This window comes from Thunnus albacares, chromosome 13 (genome assembly GCF_914725855.1).
Source record: "Thunnus albacares chromosome 13, fThuAlb1.1, whole genome shotgun sequence".
In the NCBI taxonomy this organism is placed as follows: Eukaryota; Metazoa; Chordata; class Actinopteri; order Scombriformes; family Scombridae; genus Thunnus; species Thunnus albacares.
The window spans coordinates 21,379,533-21,403,072 of NC_058118.1; the positions used below are offsets into that span (position 1 = coordinate 21,379,533).

Here is a 23,540-nt window from a genome sequence, read left to right on the forward strand (position 1 = left end):
TATTTGAGAAATGTGTTGAATGCGTTTCCTTTTTCTTAAAACATCTGCAGAAAATATATAAATAGTAGATTGTTTACATCAGTGTTTACTAGCAAGCGGTCTTGGGCGTTGCCATATTTCTGTGCAGGTAGAAACAAAAACAGGGACCCACTCATAAAAACACTGACATAAAGCACTACTAGAGGTCAAAACCTCCAAAGTGAACCCTTTGAAAGGATTCAAGACATCAGTTAGATACTAAGATTTTAAACACGCTACTTCGCTGAAATTGCACGCAGCCTTCGCCGAAACATCACCGTTGAAGCAAAATTCAAGGGTGTAGCTTTAAATGTTTCAAGATTGCTGTTGTGAAAGGACAACATAGCAGGACGATACACACGCTGGTCATTGAAAGCAGAATTCACATAACGAGATACAACGAGCATTGGCGGTTGCTTACATCGGCTCTCGCAACAGATCGCTTTGAGCTTCTCAGTTCTTTCTCGCCTCTGGAAGTTTGACCGCAACAGACAAATGAGATTTAGAAACATTTAGGCAACAGCACAGCCTCCAAAAAAAAACATACGCTTGTGTAAATCCACAGGCGGCACACAGAAAAGTCAACTTCAGGACATTTAAAATCTGTAGCGTTAAGCGCTCTGCCTGTTTTTACACCTGTCGGCCAATCACTGCAGAAAGTGGGTGTGACTGTCACGTTGTTTCGGTGACACAGATTCTCCATCAGAACAATCTCAGTCCTTTTCAGACTGTCCTAACAACACTTCTGAAAGAGCATGTTCTGGCCTTGAGTCATAACCAGTGCTTCCTATATGCAGATGGACCCTCATGTGTATTATTTCCCTGTTAAAACATAAATAAATCAAGGCTCAGTTTGTCATAGTTGACGTACAGACAGAAAAAACAAACCTGTATTTATTATTAATTTGCACTATGAATTTATTTCCTGACAATTTATGTCAGCCTGCAAGGGTGGGCAACTCTGCTCCTATAAATTAAAGGGTGAGTGAACTTTTCCTTCCATTGCGTCTGTGTGTGTTTCACTATATATGTGTGTGTGTATGTGTGTGTGTGTGTGTGTGTGTACACCTGAACACGTGTATCCCTTCTGGTTTCTTTTTTACCGGCAACATAGCTGCACGATTCAAAGATGCCATAAGTGTTATTCCATCTTTTTCAAGTGTGTGTATGTGTGTGTGTGTGTGTGTGTGTGTGTCCTACACATGCGTGTACAAACTTGTCTGTTTCAGCGAAGGTAATTATGTGTAAGTTTTGCGCGACTGTGTGTGTGTGTGTGTGTGTGTGTGTGTGTGTGGTGGGGTGAGTAGAGGAGAGGGGGGGATTTTTTTTAAATACAGAGGGGTTGATAATTATGGGTTAAATGAGTGCTCTCAGTCAGCCTCCCTGAGTGTGTGTAAAAAAAGGAAGGCGCAGCGAAAGCCACTTCAAGGCCAGCTAATTACCCCGAGGAAGAGAGGAAACATAAATGGACGATTTTGCGGCTATAATGTTACAGCAAAACGGCTACATCAACCTCAGCACGTGAAAAGGAGCCACAGCTACTTTTGAAGGCTCCTTAGCAGCCCTGCACAGATGTGTGAGCGCGTGTGTGTGTGTGTGTGTGTGCATCCATATGTACGAAAGTCATCGAGAAACAGAACGTCTGTATGCATAAGTGTCTACATGCACTGTATGTAGAATGTGTTAAAGTGAGGGCCGATCATTCACGCTTTTGTATATTCTGGTTTAGCTGTGTGTGTGTGTGTGTGTGTAGATGTGAGTACTCACATCTTCTGGACTGTGTGTGTTTCTTACTGCACTGGCCGGATGTTGTACTCATTGCTTTTCTAAGAACATGAAAAGCAACGATGACTGCAAGAGTCTTAAATGACTTTTCTCTTTTAAGACTCTTGCAGTCATCTTTGCTTTTACTGCGGATACCGTGATGCTTTACATTCAAGACTTAGCCAGATTTTAATGTTGTGTAACCTCATGTAACTACGCAGTTTTGGGATTTTCCCTGCAAAATGTCAATGTCACTGCTGAAAATATAAAATTTCCCCATTTCCTTTTTCCAAGACAGAGATATGACTCCAGTTATAAAGAGAAGCGTGTGTATGATTTATGTTATATCAAGTGGTAAACAGTAGCTACAAAGGCAGCAGAGAAACTGTTGATCAAAGAGGAAAGGTAGAAAAGAAGGAGTGTGGATTTTAAGTAAATTTAGATATTAACTGATAAGAACAACAAAAAGTCATCCATGTCTCTGCAGTAGATGATTCACACTTTTTGTTCATGGTGTGTTGAATATTACAGAACAGTCAGCCTCGTCTTAGAAGATGGAAAAGTGAGAAGTTCTAAAAATAAATGTAAATTTGGCTTTAAAAAATGGTCACAATCAAACACATTGTAAAAGAATGCTAAACTTGCGTCACTAATCACATCGAGCCAAGCATTAAAAATAAAAGACAGCATTTTTATGACTGCACAGTTACATAAAATGTAAAAACCTACATGTGTTGTACATCATTTTGTACACGTTTCCCTGTCATATAGATCAACATATGTTACTATCAGTGGAAATTTGGGATTTTGAGTTTAGAATAAATGTTCTCTAGTGATTGAACAACGGTGTTAATTACCAGTTTCTGACTTCTAAAAACCCTTTAATATCCAAACTCAAAATGACATTAAAGACATTACATTAATAAGGCTTCCACTCCAAACTGTTGAGTTGTAGTTATTTATGAATTCATTTATTTGCAGATATGAAAGCTGAACTTATAACGAGGGATTTGATGAGCAGATTTCATACTTGATTCCGATACAGTAAAACGCAATCGACCCCTAACCCCTACCTTCAACCCCTACTGTCCCCTAAGCGTTACCATGACAACATGTATCTACCGGGGACATTTGGATGATTTTGTTGCCTTTGTTCTCTCGTCCTGTACGGTGACCTGACAGGCCGCTCTGCCGAAATCGTTATACAGTCTTTAAACGACGAGGCTTCTCCTCCATCTCCAAGTACTTATTTGGGGTTTTTATGAATGCGGACCACCTTATCTGAACCTCACCACCACCTCCACCCTGCTCCCACACTACCTCCACCCCCACCCCCCCCTCCCTCCCTCTCTCCCTCCCTCAAACCTCCCGCCCTTCGGCTCTCTGGTACAGAGGCAGTGCGTTTTGTTTTCATGTGTCTCGACATTAAAAGCGGTTTAGCAGTTTGATCTTAGCTCCACTGCTAGCCGTGTAGCATACACATGAGGGCCCGTGTGTGTGTGTGTGTGTTAGTGTGTGTGTGTGTGTGTGCTTGGCCAGTGAGAGAGAGTTTAAGATGTTGATGGATAGGAAAGGAGCTGTTGAAAGTGCGCGCGCGTGTATGCGCGTGTTAATGCGGAGTGTAGCGCGTGAAAGCTCTGCCTTTAAGTGATAAGGTATTCACTTTGTAACTCAGCAGGAGGCCCAGCAAGTAGCACCAGATCTGCCCCTCTGTAGCGCAGATGTTACACACTTCACACACAGACACTCATGCAAATGGACACACACACACACACACACACACACACAGGCTTGTCCATCTCAGTGTACAAAATGAAATAACTTAAAAAACTTTTCTCCAGAAATATTCTTACACATGAAAATCTCTGCCAAGCTTTGAAAGACATCCATCCATACACATATCTGCCTGCTCACACACACACAAAAAAAAAACACATTCACACTCCCAAAGAAAGATGCATATTTATACTCTTCCTACCACAGAAACTCTTACAGTGCCCGGTCCGCACACACACACACATACACACACACATGGCCTGGTTCAAACATATGCAGTTAAACCCTGTCCAAGGCTGCCTGATTAGCTGCCTCCAACATTGCAAACCGCTGTGACATATCGTATGTCAGCCAGCATGCTGTGAGCATTAGCAATAACTGGATTTCACGTAAGTTATTGAAAGCCATTTGTAAACAGAAACATGAAAGCAAACAAGCTCACACGCAGCCTCACTTGATCATCAAAGGCTTATCGATCAAATGAGCCTCCACCTCCTCCTCCTCCTCCTCCCCGGCTCCTCTGGAAACCAATGGGAGCGAAGTATATCCCCATCTGTTTTGTTCCAAACGTTTTTTAAAATGTCCAGCTCTCTTTCTTTCTTTCTCATTCACTGCCTCATTCTTTCTCTCTTGTGCGTACGTGTGTTCTGTCATCGGACAAAACGTCTTCGCACACGTAGCCCGAACGAGGGGAATATTCTGAGAGTGACATTCACGTCTTTGTGTGTCTGTGTAGTCTTGCATCTTGCAACAGCCAGCAATTAAAAACCTTCAAATAAAAAGAAAAGTTCTGATTCAGATTTTCTTCTAAATGATTTAATGTTTGTCTGCATCTTGTAATAACTTCTTAAAGCAAGTGAAATAAAGGCAAAACCTGCATTATTATGATGTTCTTTGATCATCAGTCTACATGACTGATCCTGAATCTTGACGTCTTGAAATACAGTATGTTTTTCTCAAATTTTCAATTGTTTATGTGTCAATTTCTTTTTTTTATTTTTGCTTATTTTATTTAATCATTCTGGAATATCTCAACCTGGTCCTTTTGTTTCATAATTGAAGCCGTTACTCTTCTCACTTATAACATTTTACTCAACACATTAATTGCTTTATTACTGAATGTCAGACCGGTCTCCCTCGTTCTTATTTAGAACTGCAATGATTCATTAAAATTAATTGCCAACTATTTTGATGATTGATTAATCATTTGGAGTCATTCTTTAAGAAAAAAAATCCAAATTCTCAGATGTGAATATGTTCACTATGACTAAACTGAATATCTCTGGGCTGTGGACTGTTAGTCGGGACAAAACAAGACATTTGAAGACGTCATTTTCTGACATTTCATGGACCAAATAACAAATTCACAATAGCTGCGACCATGAACGTTCATGCAGTCACACACACACACATACATACACAACATGACAAACACTTGACGTCCGTGGCAAATTTCAGCCTCACAGATTAGAAAGCTGCGGTTGCTACAGGGTTTCCACTCCCACTGCCACACCTCCTTTTTGCCAGTTGGCATGAACAGTTAATCAGTTGTTCTTTGGCTCATTACCATCCTTTCCACAGAATCTTGTGCAAGTCTGTGAATCCATTTGGAAGGTATGCGTCTTTTCGCCCCCTTTTAGCCAATTGGCATGAACACAAACGCACACCTTCACACACACACACACACACACACACACACTTGACCTCCATGCCAAATTTCAGCCTCTTAGGGCGAAAACTTAGTGGCTGCCAAAGGTTGGGAAAATTTTTGTGAACCGAACAACCAACAGACAGAGCGAGCCATAGAGCCGCTGGCTGCGGTTAATAACTGTTTCGGATAATATGGTTAAACTGGGGACATGTTGGAAAGTCCCCGCAACCCCCGTATCTCAAACAATCAAATCCATTCCTTATTATCTAAATACATTTTTGTGTCGTTGTGTCTCCTTAACAGTCCAACAAAGTGTCGGTGGTGCAGCAGTCTCACGGGATGCATCCGCTGACGTCCCTCCTGCCCTACAGCAACGAGCACTTCAGCCCGAGCCCTCCACACTTGCCCACAGACATGAGCCAGAAGACAGGTAAGAACACACACACACACACACACACACACACACACACACATATATATATACTTTAGGTGACATTGAGACACAATAGACAAACGCACACGTCATTACTGATGTTGCATTCTTGTTGAAATACAGAATTACACACATTTCAGTGGTCTATCTTCCACACACACACATACTCAAATAAACACAGACATACTCCAGACAGCTGCTGAATTGTTGATGAAATCTTCGTCCACACACACACACTGGGATCTGTGTGTGCTGTCGACACATCATTCATCACATCTACACACACACACACACACACACACACACACACACACACACACACACACACACGCACACAAACACAAGATATGTAATGTAACAAATGCATAATATATTCATATCCTCTTTTTATTTCTCGCTCTCTCTCTCACTCGCATAATGTTTGTGGATCCCCCTCCCTCCCTCACACATGGACACACACACACACACACATTCAGGCACGCACACAGTGTGTGAAGTGGCAGAACCGGCTCCGTCAGACTGTGGCGGTCCCATGGCTGCTCTGAAGTGGCCTGCTCCTCTGAAGGGACCGCCAGCCACGCACACACACACACATACACACACGCACGTACACGCAAGATGGAAACAATTAGGGTGACAATCGCACAAGCCATCTCAGCAGCACACACAAGGTTCTCCTTAGTGAGCATACAAACACACACTGTACTCTGTTTGGAAGTCACAAACAAACACACCCTGACATTTAAACACTGTAGGGGTTTTACCCTGCAAGAGGCGGGGCTAAAAGGGCGGCGGTGTCGGTTGGTCCGTCCATCTGTCCGTCCGTCTTGCGCTTCGCTCTAGTGGAAGACATCTCACTTTACTGGCCTCTTGAATTTTACTAAATGTATTTATGATCCTCAAAAGATGAGTTTGGCGTCCGTCTTGTCAATATTTCTAAACCCAAGCAAGACTAACAACTAACATGCATGTTCCCAAAGTTCCCAAACATACAATCCAAACTCCCTCTTGTTATATTAAGTATTACAAGAGCTGGATACAATGTGGCAGATTTGGATTTCCCCTTGTTCAAACGTACTTTTTTTTTTTTTTTTTTTTTTTTTTTACAAGGGGATGTCATTCAGGAGGCAGAGTATGTTGTCTATTAATTGTAGTTGGTGGTGTAAGTCCAGGCTCCTCCTGCCCACATGTCAAAGTGTCCCTTTCTGGGGTTTTTTTTGTTATTTATTTGTTTTGCAGGATGTCATCTCAATGTGTGCAGTCTTTAGTACAAGTCAATTCTCCAGGAAACAAACCAAGAAACAAAAAAACAAACTATGTGTGTGTGTGTATTTGCTGGATGAGCAACTTTTCATTGGAACGAACGGGTGCCATCTTGGATCACTGTATTCAGTTCTCTTTATACATCCACGATACTGAACTTTATTTTGGAAAACTCCATTAAATTTACTGAGCACATTCAAGCCCTATGAGCCCCTTTAATGTCTTTCCCTCTAGTGCAGGGGTACTCAAATACAAGTCCTACTGTTCCACTTAATACATCTCCACCACATCAAAGGTCCAGTAAAGGTACATTACATGATGAGTACAAAAACTTCAGAACTGAATAGCATTTCTGTATTAATGGTAGATGTATCTTTGTTGTGTAACACTTGAGCATAAAAATTCTTCAAATGAAAACAGATTCATCTGGAGTCTTGATGTCACACTTCAACTGATTCAGTTTTGTTGTCCTTACTTCCGTGTTTTCGGCATAGTTTCGTTCAAATACCAACATGTCTGGTGTCGTAGTGGCGTTGTGCGTTCCCACTCTTCATTATGGCCACTGTTTCATTGCAAATCAAGCTCAGTAATGTACTCCCTTGTACTTCCTTCCAACAAAATGAATGCATAGTTATTTTTATGTTTTTCACCGTCAGTCTTTCTTTTTTATGTATCGGTTAGTTTTGAACCTACATTCATGAATCCTACATTAGACAATGACCTTGCCAGCTGTGGTGGCTAGTAGGCAGCTGAATGATGACAGCCGAGGTGACACGATAGCCATGTGTTATTCAAACGTGGTCCAGCTGAGGTTGGATCCAGAATGGAGTCCACTTATTGAGTATGTACGCTCTAGTGCCCCCCCCTATGATTAACTCAACATTTGTAGCTCTGTTGTCCCACTCAAGCCGACACCGTGACCCATGTTGGATTAGACTCTTTTTTTTGGCTTTGGTGAACTGGCGTTTGTGTCAGGGATAGAAATGAATTCAATGATACCAACATGTAAATGTCATTTAACTGACCCCTGGAAAAGAGAGAGAAAGAAAGCAAAAGAGAAAAGAAATAAAGATTGAGAGAGAAAGCGAAGGAGAGAAAGCGAGGGATTTAGGGAGTCTAAAGAGAAGAGAGGTGACACGAAAAGATAACTTGTATTTGGTAATTCTTCTGTGTAATTAAGTACAATTCTCTGTTTAAATGAACATCTCCTGTATGAAATGTATGCATAGGAAGCCTTAAATCATTTCTGCACTGTTTATTCCGCCAACACTTTCATGTTTTTGTGTGTAATGAACAGTGTAATGAGCAGCTCTAGGGACCAGTTGTGTTTATGGATATACACATAATCATGCTCAGCAACACACACATTTCATCAGTCTAAAGCTTATTAGACAAAAATCCTTTACGCGTTCAAAAGTTGCCTCTCCAGTAAACATGATGGATTACAAACTGAATGATGATGAAAACAACTATAATAGTGATGTTTTGATAATAAAAACTGTAATAATGAGGATGATTTGATCCAAGTCATTACAACTTTATTTGTGGAAAACATTAAATACAAGAATACTACAAAAGGTGCAGGCAAGAACTAGAAAACAGACCAGATACTGTATATCAGAGTGCAGGCAGAGGTCGGCAGAGTTTAGCAAGTGTCAGAAAACTTAGTTTAATACAGCTGACAACCATGAAATCGCTTCCTGATATGATAAGGTGAGATTTACTGGTCATCTAACGCCGCCTGGGTTTTCCTCAGGAGCCGCCACGTCAAAAACCCTCTGAAGTCTCCAAGTCTGAACGAAATAATTCAAGGATTTTGACAGCGACGGTGATGATGAAAGCGAGTACTCTTATTCAGAGAAAAGGAGAAAACAGGAGATTGAGAGCAAGAGAGAACAGAGTGACGAAAAAAACAGAAACATCAGATGAACAAAAGTCTTTCCTCGGCTCTGATTGGATATTAGACGTACCTCAGGCAATCTCCTGCCGTCTCCGTCTGGAAATCCCCTCTTCCTACGAACACACTCTCCTTGTTGAAGACTGTGTGTGTGTGTGTGTGTGTGTGTGTGTGTGTGTGTGTGTGTGTGTGTGTGTGTGGCTGACGCTAGCAAAGTGACTCAGCTCTTAATGACAGACTGAGCCACCTGCTTCTAGCCACTTACACACACACACACACACACACACACACACACACATATACACACACACACACACACACAAACACACACCTGGCTGCTGCATATAACCTTTGTCACACCATCTCACCTGAATTCTGACTACGCTTCCACTCAGGAACATCACGAAGCGCGCAGACACAAAAACACCGCCTTACCTCACTCCTCATATCACTCGTCAGCTCGTCCCTGGTAGGAGTTACCTCATCAGTGATGTCATTTTTTCAGCTCACCTACTCACTACTTTGTTCTCAAACTGCTGAACTCAGCTTTTATCAATAAAATTTCCTTCCATCGGGACATAAATTCAGAAGACTGATGTTAAAGGGGAACGTATGATGCACATTTCCAGGTCTATATTTATATTTTGGGGCTCTACTGGAATACCTTTGCATGAATTACAGTTTTTAAAAAACACTTTATTTATCTTATACTGACTCTTTATGCAGCCCCTCAGTTCAGCCTCTGTCTGAAACAGACCGTTTTAGTTCCTGCCTCTTTAAGGCCCCTCCTCCCGATGAGCCCACTCTGTTCTGATTGGCCAGCTTCCAAAGGCTACGCAACTAAACAGAAGTAGAAGGATCTCACTTCTTTTTCTCGTTCTTCACTCGAAACGGAAACTTCTTAAAGACATCCGTTGTCCGTGTTTGAACCTGAGTCCTCAAAATATGCAAGTGGACAACTTTAACAACCCGTGGAACAACCTTAGCAACAAAGGCTGCAGAACAGACAGCCGTTTGTGGGCATGCACAAACAATCTGTCATCACGAGGAGGAATTAGAGGTAACTTTACAAACAGAGCGTTCAGAGCAGGTTGAAGCCCTTGCTTTTGACCTGCAAGGAGCACTTTTCATATGTTCACCTCATGTTTTGGAACTTTGACAGTGTTTAACATAGAGACCCGACATCATAACAGTATAAAAATAACAGAACATCAAAAAAAGCATATGTCCTCTTTAAATTATGGAGGGCTGATCCAAGACACCATTTTTGCTGGAATTATCAGCTCCTGGGTACTGGGTCTCTGAAGGAGAACTGAAAATATACACATTTTTTATTAGGTCAAAAAATGTCCCATTGACATTCCTGAAAGCCAAAATAATTAAAATGCAATTTTCATAGAAACCGTCACAACTTTTTGCAACTTTAGATCACCAGTTACCAACCTAGTACTTCTTAAAATGAAGCAATATCCACCAGTTTAGACCAATTTTACTTGATTAATTTCTATATTTGAATAATTTGATAGTTCTGGAGAATTAAAATCATCCATGAAGTCACAAGAAAAGAGCAAAGATTTGAGAAAAGTCTGAAAAATAAATATAATTTTGTATAACAGAAATAGGTTTTTCTTGCTTTCTTGCTTTCTTATCTTGTTGATCATTTCGCGACCCCCCCCCCCCCCACTGGTTTAGATGCTACTGGTGTATACAGAGCAGCCCAGAGGCCTGTTTGATACAGAGTCATGCTTTCGGATGATGTCATGATTGGATTGTTGAATCAAGGCTGAAGTGAGTGTTCAGGGACAAAGTCTGAGAACAGGCAAAGGCCAAACACTCAGCTGTACTTCACAGCTGAGGCATTCAAAAGCCTGATTCATCCTTTCTGTGAGGCATGACCAATGTTAAATGTGTACCTTGGCAAACACGCTCCTTTTTCATCTTTCTAACGAAAACATTCGGTGCTAACTGTCATTACTTTATCTGATTATAAACATCTCCCTTTGCTAAGGTTACTATTTTTTTTATTAGGTTAGATTTTTTTTTTTCGATTGTTACAAAATGTAAGTGACATGTTTTTTAATACTTCGAACTGAAACTTTTTTGATTTTTTTTTTTCTGCGAACAATATGCAAATTATAGTTACACATTTGCTTAGAATTCTGAGTCTGACTTATAATCTTTTCATCTATGGGGCTTTTTTCCTGTCTTTATTCAAGAGCGTGATCTTTCAATTTGAGAGCATGATTTATTGATTTCATGTTCAGATTTAGTTCATTCTTTCCCTCAAAACCCTGCCCTCATACTCAAATAGCCCCTGCTTGTGCGCAGATTTCTTTCTGCTTCTGCTCAAACTGTGTTCTTGCACCATTAGAATGAAAAACTTATTTGACTTTGGCGATCCACCAGACTCCAGCTCCTGAGTCATGAAAATGATGTTATTTTCTCCTCTAGCACACCAACAGGAGGCCAGTGTGCCATATGGCTACTATTATATGTAGCTATTATAGTAAAAGAAAAAGTGCAGGTGCTGGTATATATATATATATATATGTTAATTGTACTTTTATTCTGAAAGTCGTACAAGTCAGCAGGGGAAGTACATTTAATTATTGTATTGTATTTTTTGGGACAATTTGCACCAGAGTTAGCTTTAAAGCTAATTTTCATCTGCAGTCCCTTACAATTAAAACATATAACAACACAATAACAAACAGTACGAAGCAAAAACCACACAGGACACACTACGCAAAATACAAAGCCACACACAACAACACATCACATACACCCACAATGTCAAAGCAGGTCATGTCAAAACAAAAACAAGCCATGGAGGGCGGGAGTGGATGAACCGCCCATATGGGATGCTCTAAGAAGTAAAGCGAACGTGCCCGGAAGGAGGCAGGGATTATTTCATAGGTCAACACTATACCTGGCCTTCTATTGGTTGGGGAGTATTGCACAAAAAAAATCTGAGAGCAGACATTTCACGAGCACAACAGAAGCAGCCAGAGTGCAAAGAGAAGGGCTGAAGGAAATCTGTACAAGCTGAAATACATCTGAGTGCAAGCATACTGCAGTTTGAGCAGAAGCAGAGCAAATCTACGCGCAAGCAGGGACTAGTTGAATGCGAGGGAAGGGTTTTTAGGGAAAGAATTACAAAAACTGAACGTGAAATATAAAAATCATGCTCTCAAATTGAAAGACCATGCTCTTGAATAAAGATGGGGGGAAAAAAAGCCCCATATTTATCCAATGTAATATTTGTGCTCTACGAGTTCTTTTGTGCACCACTGTGCTCTCAGACTCCAGGCCTATAATTATATCACTCACATAGAAGTGATGCATGAGTGGTCACTTGCATTTAAAGGTTACCAGGTTTTTTTTTTAATATCAGGGTTGACCAGCATGAAAATTCATAATTTAACTCCTGTTGCTCTGCTTCCAGAGTGTTCACGTGTTCGTCCTTCCTTTCATGACGTCACGCTGGTGGCAGCCTTTGACTATAGTAATCATGCATTGTTTGTGAACAGGGAAAGTCTTTGGGTATACTTCTGCTTAGTGTTGACACCTGTCTTCCTTTATTACACGTTGAGCTCCCGGCTCTGACTTTATTCTCACAGAACAGTTTACTTCCTGTGTAGTTTCCATCAGCACCCACTGTCTGTTTTCACCGCTGCCTAAACATTACCGCCTCACTTTCAGTAGTAATTCAGCTTTTTAAAACCCCTGATTTTCCCTTTAATTTCCCCTCATAGTAAGAAAAAAAGTAAGAAAAAAAACTCCTTACAGTGTCTGTGTCTCATGTCAGTGCTTTTATTTTCTGTCTGTATGACTATAACATCCACATGCACATTAGCATGGTGCACCTGATTTATCAGAAACACTAAAATCTCTTACTTAATTTGGCAGATGGAGTAGAAATATGACTTGCCTAATCGCAGTTGCAATACTGCTTCATGTCATTGTTTGGATAGGTTTGGCTATATTGAGGATAGTTTTTTGGACACATGCATTATCTACCGCTACATTTGCTATACTCACTAAAATTCCCTCCTTTTGTTGTTGTTAGTACTTGCAAAAATGTTTATCATTAGCTGTAACTAATTATCTGTTAAAAAATGAGTTATTGAAATATTAAAGAATACATTTTAGCCATAATGAAGAGGTTTTGAAGAAACTGACACTTTTTACTAATTGCCCTGTAAAAACTTTGTACTTTTACATTTCAACCTGAAATTCTGTGAGCTTGTGGACAAGAAATGTGGGAACCAGAAAATGTCAAATTTAAATAGTTTTACTGGAGGTCTGTAGTAGGTTTACTGTAAAACAAAACATGTCAAGTGTGTTTTTCGTTGTATTTTTTTAAATTTTAATGGAAACTAATGAATTTAGTAATCTGTGCTTATATTGTACATTTAATGGTACAAATGGTATCTTCTTCAAATTAAACCATTAACCATGGTTCCCAAGAAATTATTAGTTATTAATTATTAAATAGAGGTAGGTAAAATAAGCTGAAAATATGCTCAAAACAGCTACTGCAGATTAAGGGGTTTATTTATATGTGTCTTATGTCTTCACTCTGTCTTCATGACGGACTGTAACGTCCCTCTTTTATTATGGTGCGCTTGATTTATCAGACTCATTAAAATCTCTTCTCTTACCTAAAATCAGTCAGTTGAAGTAGAGCTCAGTGGAAATGTATTTGCAGCATTTTGGGGTAAAATGAATATTTTCCCAAGTTCTAAACTTAGCTGCAGCGCAGTTTCAAAGCATGACAGTGGAGGTACAGACGTTGTCACACCTAAGCCCTGCTTTACGTCATCACCCTCACACCGATACTGCAAGAGACTTAAAAATAAGAGACTCGCAGTGAAAATCAGAGGGATGCAAGGATGCCAGTTTCCCTGGCAACCAGAGAGCTTGTTAACAGTGCGGCATTTTTATTCCTGGTTTTTGTGTGTGTGTTTGTGTGTGTGTGTGTGTGTGTGTTCCTCACATTCACACTAGTTAGATCATAGCAAAGTAAAACTTTACTCTGATATCGCTGTTATATCTGACAACAGATGAACAGCAGAGTGGAAAGTTGTAGAGGATGGAAAGCTTCAAACCCCCATGACAGATAGTGTTTGCTCTGCTAAAGTGTTGTGCAAGACGCTCAGTGGAGGCAAACAAGAATAAGGTTTCTGTTTCCTTTTAAAATCACAGTTTACTATTAACTCCAGGGCACCAAAACCTCGGTTTAATTACGTAGTGACTTATCATGTCTGTCACATTTGAGCAGAAAAAGATGTGTTCATTTGTCTGAAAGATTAAACAATCCCAATTAAAATGTTCTGTTAAAATATGTAGTGGCCATTCTCTACTTTGTGTTAATTGCTTGGAAATATATTTTTTTATTTTTATCATTATTTTAATGGCCCCTTTGTTAATGTTTATATCTTTGTTTAATTTGTTTAAAGAATTTATAATTCTCTGGTTTACTAGGTTTACATTTTCAATCAGTTAAAGTAAAGGCTCTTGTAGTTTTAATAATAATAATATCAACAAACATTATTCATATAGCACCCTTCATATACAAAACTGCACTCAAAAGTCACAAAATAAAAAGAAAGAGCTAAACTAAGTCTGTCTCAGGCTTTAATATCCTCCTTTCGGTTTGCGTTTGACATCCTGCGCCCCGACTGGTCAGTTCAGTCAACCATAACACCGCATTCAACGTGCGTTTCAAAAGTCGAGCCGATCCCAGTCGATCCAGCGCCGTCACACCGCTTTGACTGTTTCTCAGATATGAGTGTCTGCTCAGACAATAGAGGGTAGAGTACGGTGTAACGTGTAAAAGCAGAAATGAAACACGTCTGCTCACTGTCACGCTGTCATGTGTTGATGATTAACACTTACTATATGGTTTCGCATGGTCTTAAGGTATTACATGTGTTGTCAAAGGCTGATAATAACCTCCTCTGTGCAACAGACCTCCACTGTTGCACAGAGGAGGTCTGCGCTGGGTGATATGTTCCTTCTTTACCAGGAATATAAACACTGTAGTATATTTCAACTTAAGTACACGGCTGCTATAACTAAAGCACCGAATGCGTGTTCATATGGGAATAAACAAAGACGTTATTTGCTACTGTTTAATTAATGTCTGCTACATTGAAATTAGTCTTTTTTTAAATTAAATCATATATTTGTTACCCATTATTATACGTCACATCTTTAGTAGGAACCAATGGGCTTGGTGCAATTAGGGGCTAATGCATTATTGTTTTTGTTGGATTTGTCAAAATCTAATCAAATTTTATTATTATTATTATTTATTTTATTCCTGAGTTTTGTTTCTAATCTTAACAGCATGTAGGACAATACATTATTCAATAACAATTACATTAAAGTAACTAACTTTTGGAGCAACTTGTTACCTTTTAATTATATGAAATAACATTTAGACTTTTGCTTTTGTCATCTTATATGTTTTCTTTTCTTTTATAAGTCAATCACTTTATGTGTTCCCAAGTGGCAATTAGTTGTTTTGCAAACAGAAACAAGGACAAAACACAAACCAAAAAACACATTATAAGAATACAATAAAAATGAGAAGAAAACTTCATAAAGTACACAAGCTAAAACACTTAATGAATAAGTAAAAATTATCTAACTTGCATACAAAAATATTTAAAATTCAAACAGGAACTGTACGTGTGAGAAAGTGATGACAAATAATGAGTAGAGTGTCTAGACTACAGTGTCATGGCCGCATGACAAAACATGAGGAAAACTGTGTATTAGAAATGAAATATGATAATAAATGAGAGTCAAGTCATATGAAACCTGGATTTTAGACACTGTACTTTTGCACTGTAATAAGTAACTTTTACTATTACTCTGACGTTTGATGTCTTCTCCTAACAAAAGTAACGGCCCCTGTACTACAATAAAAATTTGTTAGTGCTCATTACCGCCCTTACTGTAACAAAACACTACAAAGTTTCTTCTGGTCTTGGGCCCTTTTATGTACACCACACAGGCTGGTTGTCAAGTCATTTAAAGGCTCAGATGCTGCAGCGCTTTCACTCTCAGTGGTTATAACCACCACAGCACTTTATCAGTGCAGGAATACTATTTTCAGCTCTTTGACTCTCGGTTTAACATGCACGCGTTCTGATACCGAGCTCACACAGAGCCAGTTTGAGTCAAATGGTTTCCCTTTGAAGTGTTTCCCGAGACGCTGACATGGAGACCGTGAGATAGTTGCTGCAGTTGTTATTAGACGGCCGCTTTAAAAGGGGCATTCCAAAGAAAACTGCCCCATTACTGCTGTTAATTTTCCCCTTCAGGTTTCCCAACAACAAACAGGGCTGACGGTGTCAATGCTGAAGCAGAAACGTGACTTACAGAAACCAGCGTCATGTTTCCATCACATTCAAGTGTGACAGACTAATAACTAAAGTAGAACTTGTCCACGCTTTTTTTTCAGGATTTCTGTTTTGATGATAGCCATACAGTCATTTCAGGGAACATGGGTGTTTTAAAATAAAAAAAAGATGTAAAGTCTGCTATCTTAATATCTAAAGTATTAACATTGACTGTCATTAATCCCATTATTCATCAGTGTTCTTAACTGCAGCCTTTAAGGGAAGCCTCTGAGAAAGCAATAAAATAACCCATGTTGGTTGTGTCCACTTTAAAGAATAAGTCCCAAACATGCATTGGCACATGTTTTTCTTGCTGTAATCATTCCTCCTGTTCATACCAACAATTAAGAGATCCCTTCATAATGCAAAAATGTATTTAAAAATGTATTTGAAGCTAATGTGAGGCTTCAGGTGTTCAAATTATCAATTCAATATCTTTTAAAGTTAGTCTTTTTAGTGCCAAATTGCCTCTTTTTGTTACGATCCTTCCGCCGCAGCTGAAGACAAAAACAAGGTCTGTCAAAACACAGAGGGAATTTTTTGTACTAAAAAAGACTGTAACTGTGGAAGATATCCACTTTATGTGACTAACGCAGACAGCTGAAGCCTCATATTATCTTCAGATAAACTTTTAAATACTTTTTTTGCTCAAAACGAAGGCTGAAAGATTTAGTCTCCCAACGCTAACGTTGAAAGTGCATTTGGAGGAGATCTTCTAATAGCCGGTATGAACAGGAGGAATGATTACAGCGTGCTAAACCCGTTTCAGTGTTCACATGGGCACCTGACTGTTGTTTAAAGACAGACTTGAACAATTGTGAAGCCGTCCTTTGAAGGCAGCTGTTTATGTTTTGTGTCTGAGGCAGGACTGTACAACTTCTCTAACAATTCTCTGCTTCAGTGCTTGCAAGCTAAACTGTAAGCTACATGCTACAAGGCGTTCTACCGCCTGCCTATAAGGGTAAACCCCGTGTTTACAATAAGTGGAGTTTACCCCGATAAAGTCAAATGTTGAACCTTGTTTACATGTCTGAATTAGATACACGCTGCTGAGAGAAAGTCCCTTCTGCCTCTTCAACTCTCTCTTCACACGCATTTATCATTCGTCTATATAGTAATGTTATGGCTGTGAACATGGATAGAGTGACTTTTTTTTTTTTTTAATTTATCACAATAAATCTCATTGAATCTGTGTTTAAATACCTGTTAACGAGTGTAATGTCTGGTCAGTTAACATTTACTGTAGAAACATTTTACTCAAGCACAGGAAGAATCACTACAAGCTTATGCTTCTAATTTTAATATATATATATATATATATATATATATATATATATATATATATATATATATATATATATATATATATATATATATATATATATATATATATATATATATATATATATATATATATATAATATTGTTTTGCTCAGTCAGCCTACTACTTCACTGTGTCTTTACTTTTTTTAAACAACATATTTATATTTTCTGAGGTTCTGTTGAGGACTGAAGAGCAAAGTCAAGTTCACACAAGCCACATTATTAAAATAGTAAATAAAAGCAATAAACAATAAATAGATTTATGTGACTAAGAACAAAAAAGATACGACAACATAGGATTTCTATCATCTTGTTTACGTGTTTATGTAATACAGTAGAGCTTCTTGCAAGAAAAGAGGAGGCAGAGGAGAGGGTGAGAATGAATAACGGAAAGACCATAAAAGTAATATGGGAGGATGGATTCTGGGAAGAGAGGCAGAGAAGGATGACTGTGATAAAGAAGGGAGAGAACAGGAGGAGGGGAAGGGAGGAAGGGTGTGGTGGGACAGACAGAGGGAGGGGAGGAAGGATCAGAGTGGTGAGACAGGTCGACTGACTCAGTCACATTCCTGTCGTCCAGATTTATAGCGGCTCAGGGTCCTGAAGCAGGCCCGGAGCCGCGGCCAAATTACAGTCATCTACAGCATTCCTCTGCTGCAAACACAGGTTAGCAGCTGGGCTGCGCTAAGTGCTAGGTGCTGCCTGTTGACAAATGACTTCCTTTGAAGGGCACAAAGAGAGAGACCAAGGGAGAGACAGACTGGATATTTACTGTGTGAGGACACAGAGTCAAGCTGTCTGTGTTTCTTTTGTTGGAAAACATTTCTGCTAAAAGTAGAGATGGGGAATGTGAGACGGTTTGTTTGTATCCATGTTTTGGTTTATGTCTAAGTGTATCTGTGTGTTTTAAAATGTGGGAACTTTTACCACGGTCCCTAACTTGTGTAAAATAACCAGTGAAACTAAATGGCTACATCAGCACCCAGTGTAGATGTCAGAGGAGGGTCCCACACACACACACACACACACACACACACACACACACACACACACACACAGGGAGTGTGTGACCTGTGTTAAGGGCATCTCGGTGCTTAATATCAGGTTCCCAGACTGCTAATAGTGCTAATAGCCCATAGACTCAGGGCCAGGGGGCACTGACCCAACCTAATGAGTGTGTACATGTTCAGAAGACAGATAAATTGCGACATATATAATTTATAAGTGTGTGTGAACTTCTTAAGTAACAATATGTTAGACAGAAAAGAGATTACAATGCTGTTAATGTGCGTGTTTGTGTGTGTGTGTGTGTGTGTCCTGCAGGCGTTCACAGGCACCAGTCCCAGGACCTCTCAGGGTACTACTCCCTCCCTCCAGGCAGCGTCGGCCAGATCACTCCATCCATGGGCTGGTGAGTCTCACACACACACACATAGCTGTACACGCTGTGACTCACTCAGTCCTTTGTGTACTTGTGATGACCTTGTAATAACTCACATTCATTGCTTATCATTAAAGGCACCAGGTAGTTTTTTTGAGGATTGGGATGATGAGAACTGATACTACACAGTAATGTTGAATACTGAGTGACATTACTTCAAATAAAAAAATGTAGCAGCTGTTATTGTAAATGATTTGCAGCTACGTGCGGCAGTTTTGTAACCAAATGTGTTAAATGACGATGCAGATAATAAAAAGCACTGATTTTACACTACTTTGAGGATAATATTATACTGCATGTTGCTTCTAATAACAGGAATTATTACTATATTACTGCCAAAGTGTTATCATGAATGATTGAAGGAAAAAAATCTCTTTGAGGCACAAATATGCTTCTGCAGTTTAGTCCAAACTCCAAAAAGTCATTTGCTAATCTCTACAATCATTATCACTATTTCACAGCATCACATATACACGTACACACTCTGACCTAGGGCAGTGGTCCATACATCACTGTCTCACCTGCTGTCAGAGCGGATAACCCGAGGTCCCGTTGGCATGGCAACCACCTTCTTTGATCCCTCGTGTTTAAGGACTCTTATTTCGACCTCTCAACCTCTGGTCAAAACAAAAGGAATGCAGACAACTGCTAAAATTTAAATGAAACGTCAACCAAAATCATGTTGAATGACATGTTAAAGTAAACTGCATTAGAGACACTAAAGGTCTGTGTCTAAGCAGTCACAAGCGAATCCTTTGGCATGTTTACGGAGTAAAAATCAAATTATCAATAAAAGAGACTTTATGTGATTTAAAACTAAATCGTTGCCAAGGAATCATCTTGTAAAGGAGAAACAAGAGACGGTAGTGAGCACAAGTCATGTTCCCAAACGGTCGAGGCAGATGGCCGCCCACCCAGAGCCCAGATCTGCTCGAGGTTTCTTCCCATTAAAAGGGAGTTTTTGCTCATGGGGGAAATAATATTGAAAAGTGAAAAGTGCTCTGAGATAACTTCTGTTATGATTTGGCGCTATATAAATAAAATTGACTTAAAATTGGCAGGTGCAGGTAGATTATAAACTCAAATAAACTCACAAATTATCCATCAAAATGAGTGTGTTCTTGGCTTATATCCAGTAGAAGTCCTCTCAGCCTGTGTCTATCCTGGATTAGATTTTTACAATAGTTCTTTATGGGGACGGAGCAGCAGCAAGCAGCAGCAGCAGCAGTGATGAAGAAAGCTCTCTATAACAGCCACATCTGTTCCATATTCAGCTGTTTCATTTTTCATCAGTTGAATTAAGCGTCGATTATGAGCTTGCAATGTCACGCTGGTTGATTGTGAACGTCTTAAGTCAGGCTTCCATTGATTTATGGATCAACGCAAATCCATTTATTACAACCTACACTATCTGTGCCTGGACAAATCCCCTGCAGGAACAGTTAAAGGCTTACATCAAAATGTCACGGAGATTTGGAACGGAGGCTTAAAACTTTGTGTGTGCATTTGCTCACATGTGTGTATATGTCAGTTTTTTCGTGTTTCTGTAGGACGAGCTGTCCGTCCCCCCCCAGACGTCTCTCAAGTCTGACGTCAGACGTTTTATCTTTTTCAGACACTTCACTATGGATTTTCACAAGTCTTATTAACAGCTAATCTCCTCTAACCCAGATTATCTGTTTGTTTTGGCCACTCGTAGTGTGCTTTACTCGCTGAAGGAGGAGGAGGAGGGAACATAGAGAATGATTGTTTAAATGTCAAACTTTTGTTTTCTGTTGTTTTGACAATTAGCCTCCTGTCCCTCTTCGACCACCTCCATATGTCCCCCAGGTTTTTTTGGCTGATTGGTTGGTTGCCCCGGGTCAGGAGGCCGTCAGGAATTATTTTGTTGTTTGCAAGGATGCAGTTTGCAGTGGCGACCACTGTGATGGGAGCATGAATCTCACAAAAATGTTGTATTATTAAATACAGTAATGAGAGCTGAAGCAGATGTTAAAAAGACTCTTTAACCTCTATCAACCAAAGCAAAGTCCTCTTAAGGTTCAGTGGCCTGTAAGCCAAGGTGTCATATTTGAGGGGACACAGTTTCACAATGCATTTGTTAATGTTCACACCAAACCAAGTTGTTACCAGTAATAATCTGCTTTGGCTTCTTTGTTTGTGAAACTGCCCCCCATCACTAACTATCTACAACTATAATTGAATGACACTTATTAACACTATATTACGTTAAATAGCAATATTGAACAAGAAAAAGTTAGCGAAAAACTCGGTGGTAACGTTAGCTGGTTAGCTAGCCAGCACTGTTGATGATTTAACATTAAATAAAGAAAGCTCACAAACATGTAGCCACTGTTTTTAGTTACACTGTGTGACTCTTTGTAAAAAAAAATCATCTATGTCCACTACCTGTTATTGTAGAACGCACTTCAGTGCTGCAAATTTGTTGTGATAAACACAATAATTTAGCTACTAATAATAGCAAAGGACAACAAGCTAACGGTAATGTTAGCGGTTAAAACCTCAAATGCTAAAGACACTTTAAATAGGGAAATTCTGAAGCTCTAAGTAATTTACAAATTTACAAATTCAATAAAGTCACACTGTTTTATAGCGTGAGCTAAGATTGTTTGTTTCTACAGAACTTCCACAGCAACGCAGTGCTTTTTCAAGCTGGAAGGAACCAAGTAGCCTAAACAGAGAGGGGTGGACTTTGTTTAGCAGGCACAGTTAAATATGAATAAAACATACAAAAAAGCAACTTTAGTTAATATACTATATTATTAAGACTAATTAAAAACACTTCTTGTGAAAATAGAATCTAACAATTTCTAAAGCCATCCGATTTCAAATTTTTGAGGGGACACGTTCCCCGCCTCTGCCTGTAAGTGATACACACAATTAATAAAGTTGCATTTTTACAGCTTGGTAATTATAACATAGAAATCTAGTCTAAATAGAAACACATCACCATAAAAAGAGACTTAAAGAATTACATTTTGAGCCTTTGTTGCTGAAATATCTCTCTGTTCTCCATGATTGAGCAACTGAAATTGCAAGTATGTGGGAGGTAGAAGTTGGCTGTGTCTAAAATGTCAGTTGACAGAAATAAAGTTCAAGTTCAAGCCAAAAAGTTAGAAAATAAAGCCAAAATCCACGTTTTATGGTCACTTTTGTTCTCAGAGGCAGTAAAATTGTACTTATTGGTGCTTTAAATAAATACCTGTAGAGGAAGAGAGCAGACAGAAGTCTTTTTGAGGCCTGTAGTGTTACGAGAGGGAAGAAACAGGTTAAACAAAGCGTGAAAGCTGTCCTCTTTTGCCGCCATTCATTGACATTTTTAAACTCTCCACCTTTTGAATGGCGCTACCGTCGGTCTGAAGGGATGTAATTACTTTTTTGTCACTTGTAGTCAAAGTGTAACAAAGAAAATTTGTAAGCTGCTGACGGGCACAATAGAGAAGATCACTTAGATTTCATTCCCAGCATACCTCTGTTCAGCCATGCCTTTCACACGGGAAGTATTTTTCTGTTTGAGTGCCGCATCACCGTCACTCAGGAGCAGCTGTTTGTAAGGATTTTGATGTTAGTAATGTGTGCGCTGGTGCCACGGACCGACTGTCCAAACTAAAGCGAAGTGATTGACAGATTTATAGCTTCTGAGACGCGGTGTGTACAGTTTAGGTTGAACTGCCTTTTATCTGAACAACACTTGACCTGTTTTGTACTGTGACCTCAGTTAAAACAGGATTACAGCATGAATGGTCCTCCAGTCCAGGAACTGAGCCCAGTGATCTCTGGATCTCTTCCCAGCTAAGGGCCTCTGCTCCTGGGCTTTACTGTAGCACTGCCTCCTGTGGGCTGACAAATGGACACAGTTGAGAAGAAGAAGAAGGGGGAGATGAGATGAGGAAACACGCGTGTGTGTGTGTGTGTGCATTCACTGAAACATGAGGATGAATCAGTGAAGGGTGGGGGGGTGGAGGGGGGGGGGGGTGTTGTATTGGCTCTCAGGAGGTAGAAGTGTGGTTTTCTACATATCAAAGGCTCTTGCTTACATCCCATCCCCACCCTCTACCTCCCATGGTGTGTGTGTGTGTGTGTGTGTGTGTGTGTGTGCGTTTGTGTTTGTGTTTGTGCTTCCGGTAAGCCTAGTATTGACACACAGCTGTCAACAATGCTGATCCAGACTCTCTGGGGGATCGCCATGCATCACAGCATCACAAGAGGTTCTTCTATAGATGTGAAGTGTCTTCTGGATACTATATAAATATATATATTTACATATATATAGAACAATGAGCAAATATACTGGTTCTGTTTTTTTCTTTTCTTTTTGTATGACACAATAAATACCAATTTAAAAGATATATTCACAGATACATTGAACTTTCATACATATACAGTCTAGACTGTAAGTATTTGGACAGTTGCACCTTTTTTATATACTACGCTTCCTCCTCAAAAGGATCTATTTCTCCCACTCAAATGAAAGATGAGACTTGGCACTTCAATTTAGTATCCATTATTTTATTTCAAATTGAATGTGCTGAAGAACA

General features: G+C 39.6%; 1 protein-coding gene across 12 annotated transcripts in view; it reads left to right on the plus strand.

The window, feature by feature from the left end:
- Positions 1 to 23,540, plus strand: part of tcf7 (transcription factor 7) — a 112,284-nt gene that overhangs the window by 75,550 nt on the left and 13,194 nt on the right. For all 12 annotated transcript variants that reach the window (XM_044371470.1, XM_044371472.1, XM_044371466.1 and 9 more), the window contains 2 exons: positions 5,513 to 5,639; positions 18,864 to 18,951. In XM_044371470.1, the coding sequence (XP_044227405.1) occupies positions 5,513 to 5,639; positions 18,864 to 18,951 (215 nt within the window). The remainder of the gene's footprint in view (positions 1 to 5,512; positions 5,640 to 18,863; positions 18,952 to 23,540) is intronic.